We start from the raw sequence: 5,515 nt of genomic DNA, 5'->3' as shown, positions 1-5,515 counted from the left end.
AGAGAGAGAGAGAGAGAGAGAGAGAGGTGTTCTAATACATGTTTGTGCATTCACATTCACACACAAACACAATATCTAACTACAAAATACATATATCTGGTCTTTCACTATATTGTAAAGCTGTGGTATCTAATTAGGAAAACACTGAAATAACACACACAGATAAACGGAACAAAATATAGAATCCAAATATAAGGCCATATATGTATTAGAAGCTAGTTTTTGACGAAGGTACCAAATATAAGAAATGTATTGATTTTTTAGACATTGAATTTTAAAAGTCTCTTCAATAAATGTTGCTGAGAAAATTGGATCTCTGTGCACAGAAGGAGATCAAAGGCCAATCTTTCAGCATATATGATCACCAAACACCTAAACCTACTAGAAGGAAAATGGGGCAATGTTTTAAGACTCATGGATAGTTTGTGCTTTTTATCTTTTAATAATAACATCCCAAAAGAACAACTACAACTTACCTATGAAATGGAAGAAAATATTTCTAAACTAGTTGTTCAAAAGGAATGTTTTCAGAATAGATAGACAACTGAAACTCTTCAGTAGTAGGAAAATCAAGTGTAATGCAATTTCAAAATGGCAAATTATATGAATAGGTATTTCTCAAAAGACATACAAAGGTTCAGTAAATAAAATTTATCCAGCATCACTACAAGAGCTACAAATCAAAAGCACAAGAATATATTATCACACACAGAGACAGACAGACAGACAGACACACATACACATTGGGAGCCATAATAGGACAAGCTAATAATAGCAGGTGATCTTCCTGAGATGGTCTGCTTCAGACTATAATATAATATAATATAATATAATATAATATAATCTGTGACAGATTCACTCTTATTAGGCAAGGCCCTAAGAGAATTCATTTTAGGAAAGATTCCTGCAATTAATATGCTTTTCCTGTTATTATTAACCATATATAACAATCACTAGGAATTAGTCCACCCCTTTTGAGCAGATCTGTGCAGACCTACAAAGATGTACTGTCTTATAGTGATGCTATATAGACAAATAGATGACTTCTTAAGTCTTAATGATGATCCTATAAGAGTTCCTAAAATTATATCAGTGATTATTCAGCTCTTTTATAGTGAGACTGTTATTAGGTCATTTTCTGGTAGTCAAAACTTCCATGAGAACTCTGCCAGTGTCCCACGTGTCACCAGTCAATTGCTCTTAGATAGTAACCAGACTTTCTCCTACTCAGAGCACATTCCAAGAGGTTGTAAAACAATCAACCAAAGGTCATGAAAAGGGAACTAACACGTGCTAGGATAGAAGATGAAAAAATTGACTGGGTTTATCTATACAAAACTTCACTAATAACTTAGTTATGGTTTTAAACCTTCAGTGAACCTGTGGAGCTGAGACAGGTGATGGATGTTAGCTAGGTAATTACTCCCAATGGATATGCATGTAAACATTCTCTGTTGTAAACTTCTATTTCAATTTATGATTTGATTTTTTTTGTGTGTGAACTTGTGATGGACTTTCTAACATGTGATCATGTATTCCAAAAGATGCTTAAGTGCTGAGGACAAAGAGAGGAGTCAGAAGAACTGAGCTATGGGAACTGAGCAGAGAGGGAATTGAGCTGAGGAGAACTGTTTTAGACAGAACACTTTTTAGACAGAACTGAGCTCAAAAAGAACTGAGAAGTAGAGGTATAGCATTGGGAGAAAAGGCATTGAGAATAAGAACATTGTTCTGACATCAGAGCAGGAAGAAAGAGCAAGATTAGAAAAAGAATGCAAAGTGGAATAACTTAGAAATTATAGGTAATCTAAAAAAACTAAGAGAACAATGTGTAGTTGCGGAGGGAAAGAGGAAGAAAAGAAGCTACAGAATGCAGAGGAGCAGGCAGGCTTCTCCTTACCATGGGACAGAACAGATCTTTTTTTTTATAACAGGGGAGGTTTAGTCTTATTAAAAGGAACAAAGGTTTTTTTTTTTTCTTACAAACTTGGGTTTAATTCATTTAGCATTAAAAGGGTAGAAGCTTTTTCTTTCTCTATGCAGTAAATATTGGAGCTCAATTTTTTATCCAGAATGAGTGAGTTCTTTCTGCACCAGTGCTTGCTCTTTTGCTCCATATGAATAGTTAAGTATAGATGTGTGTATATAAGTATGCAATTGTGAGAATATGTGCAAGGTGGACCCAACTGGTTTGAATGGAAATTCATAAATGCACATTCATGAATCTGTATATGAACTTATGTGAGCTTATGCATATTTGCCTTGTAAAGGCTTTTCCTTCTGCAAACATTATTTTCTTCTCATGATTCAATAGAAGTTTATTACTACAAACTTCCCCAGTCCAAAAAGTAAGGTCTGGGCAAAAGGGAAAAAGGCTCTAGCAATTAATTAATTAATTAATTAATTAATCCTGCTGTTTTAGGATGAGGTGCTAAGTGCCAGAGACTGCAGTCTCTGGCCTCAGANGAACACAGAAGGCAGGTCAGCTACAGTAGCATAGTAACTTAGACTTAGATAAGTAAACTTTTTATTATTATACAGCAACACTAAATATCTCATAAGACAAAGTCTTACACTCCACTGACTCTCTTTCCCCTCCACGGCCTCAAGAAAGAAGACCCCCACAGGGGATGCCCCCCACCCCGTACACACACACACACACACACACATGACTAACACAAAAACAAACATAAAAAGTGTTTTTGAATGTGGAGCAAAACGACTCTTGCAAACTACTGCTGAGAATTTAAATTAGCACATCCATTATGGAAAACAGCACAGCAGAAGTTGCCCAGAAGAACAAAAAATAGAAACAGCAACCCCACAACTGGGCATATACCCAACTGTGCTCTCATGTTTGTAGCAACACCATTCTCAGTAGCCAAGACATAGATTTGATGGGTAAATAGATGTATAAAGTAGGATATGCCTATGAAATGGAATATGGTTGACCATAAAAGAAGACTGTGCCATTTGTTTACCTGGTCATAAATGCCTGGAAAAAACAATGCTAAGCAAAATAACCCAGATACAGAAAGACATATACCTCATGTTCCCATGGAGATACAGAATCATTTATAGTCACTACAGGCTGAGATGTGGAAAGAGTAACGGGAATAAATAAAATAAACTTAGAGGGAACACATAGTTCTACAGCATGGTAGGGTTACTGTAATTTACACTGATCTATTAATGTGTCTTCTAAGGAACTAAAAGGGAGAAATTAATAGTTTCTCAACTTGAAGTGTAAATAGTAATTAACCTGATTTGATAAACTACTCATTATACATGTGCATTAAATTTTATACCAGTTTCCATAAATATGCATGGTCATATTTTTTAAAAAAACTAAAAAGAGACATGAGCATATTTTTTCCTCTTCACACTCAGGTCTATAGACATTATTAGTGTGCATTCATTCAAATGGAATCTCTTTGCAGAAAATCATTTCATTACATAGAGTGGTGATCATGCAAAATAGGATGAGGCACTGTGGTTAATCTTCACTGTCCTTTAATTGCCTTGAGATTTGTCAAGGTATTCAATAAAACACATTTCTGGGTATGTCTTTGAGGGTGTTTATAGAGATGAGTAACTGGGGAGGCAACAAGGTTGATTGTGAGCAGCAACATCCAGTAACGCAGGCACTAATTAGGCTAACCGTGAAGAGGGCAGGATCCCCCCAGCACAGACATCCCGGCTTTGCTTCCTGGTTTCTACAAGATGAGTAGCTTTGTTCTGTCATGCCTTCCCACAAACACGTTCTGCCTTGCCTCATCTCAGAGTGATGTAATTTGGGAATATGGACTAAAGCGTACTTGAAGCTTTGAGTTGTTCCTCTCAGGTATTTGTCCCAGAAACGGGAAGTCTTATACCACCCATCCCTATGGAAAGGCCATTACATATAATCCTGCTTCGGTACCGCACACTAGGTACTGAAGGACTGGGGTTGGGGTTCTAAATATCTGGCATGCAGGTGCTCACCTGCAGGAAAAAGTTCCAGGGCTTGGGTACACCATACGTCCCTGGAAAGACAGCGTCTAAGTACCAGGCCACAAGGCCATACAGAAAAGCACTAAATAAAAACATTCCTATTATGTGGGCCAAGGTTAAGTCATCATCGGCGTTTACTTTTGTAGCGAAGTTGTTCCACTGAGCGCCATGCCCTGAAACAAAAGGGGAAACAGTTACTTCAGATGTCCAGCAGTGGCTGAAGAAAACGGGTAGGAGGCATGTAGGTCCTTGTGCCTACAGATACACACAGGAAGACCAGAAATGCTAAACATGCAGGGGTGGGCTCTTCAGAGAAAAAGATGTATAACCTGTTTTTCATCTAGAATGCTGGAATGGATATGGTTAATGGCATGGAACTCTCTGTGCTCTTTCTATGTACCAGGCCACACTGGCTCCCACAGAAACTTATCTTGAGTCTGTTCATCTTAGTCAATCTATAGCACTATCCTCCCAGACCCTTATAACAAGCACCATTTCCCTTGAGCCTGCTTTCTCATTTAAACCATAGAACCTTTCTTGGAATATGGAAGGTATAACTTTAATTTTATAAGAGCTTTGATGTAGTCATATCTTAAGCTTCATTGTGAACACAGAATTGAGATGATTATCACCAGGATTTTTTTCTCAAGTTTTCTGTGCTTAAATATGCTTAAAACAAAACTACCCAGGGCCAGACTTTCAAAGTTTGAACCAACTCTGGCCACTCAATCTTGTTGAACTGGACTTCCTTCTTGCCTCTAACATTTCAACACTCTGTTGTGGTGTTTCTAGAGACCCCTCCCCCACCATATCCAGATACTTTAGGATTAAAGAAGGAAATTGCAGTTGTATACTGGAGACACGTACTATCTATTTTTTTTATGACACTATTACATTTAGATTTCCCAGGAGGAAAAGGAAGTAAAAAAATAATGGAAGAAAAATTTTAGCCAAGCCCAACTAAAAGTTACAGTGACATAAACAATCACAAAATCATAGAATCCTTAAAGCGAATATCTGGGTGTGAAGCAGCAATACCTCAGTTCTCTAAGGCGAATTCTCATGACTACAACCAACAATCCATATAAACTTATACTCATCAGTAAGAAGAAGTAAGGTTCGACTTCTATTCTCCAGGCTAGCATGTAGGAAATTGAAAGTTACTACTGTGTACAAACAAGTAAAATCAGCTGCACTGATGAACACAAGCAAAATTAAACAAGAAAGAGTACACCCGTTAAAGTCCACAACTACCAACAGGCTCCAAAGAGATCCAAGTGTGTGATCTGCCAGATAAAGAATTCAACAGAATAATTTTTAAAGAGTCTAATAAATCCAGATTTAAAAAGCTAAATGAATTAAAGAAGATTAATTCAGGATACAAATGAGAAATTTAGTAAAGACTCAGATTTTGAAAATGAGTCAAGGGGCTGGTGAGATGGCTCAGTGGGTAAGAGCACCCGACTGCTCTTCCGAAGGTCCAAAGTTCAAATCCCAGCAACCACATGGTGGCTCACAACCA

At 37.3% G+C, this 5,515-nt stretch overlaps 1 protein-coding gene across 1 annotated transcript in view; it reads right to left on the bottom strand.

Moving 5' to 3' along the window:
- LOC110298830 (ATP-binding cassette sub-family A member 3-like) overlaps positions 1–5,515 on the bottom strand; it is a 105,091-nt gene that overhangs the window by 75,293 nt on the left and 24,283 nt on the right. The window contains exon 11 of the mRNA XM_021168316.1: positions 3,985–4,166. Within this exon, the coding sequence (XP_021023975.1) occupies positions 3,985–4,166 (182 nt within the window). The remainder of the gene's footprint in view (positions 1–3,984; positions 4,167–5,515) is intronic.

This window comes from Mus caroli, chromosome 7, assembly GCF_900094665.2.
Source record: "Mus caroli chromosome 7, CAROLI_EIJ_v1.1, whole genome shotgun sequence".
NCBI classification, from domain to species: Eukaryota; Metazoa; Chordata; class Mammalia; order Rodentia; family Muridae; genus Mus; species Mus caroli.
Note: the sequence above shows the minus strand (reverse complement) of the source record. Positions and strands in the feature narration are given on the sequence as shown.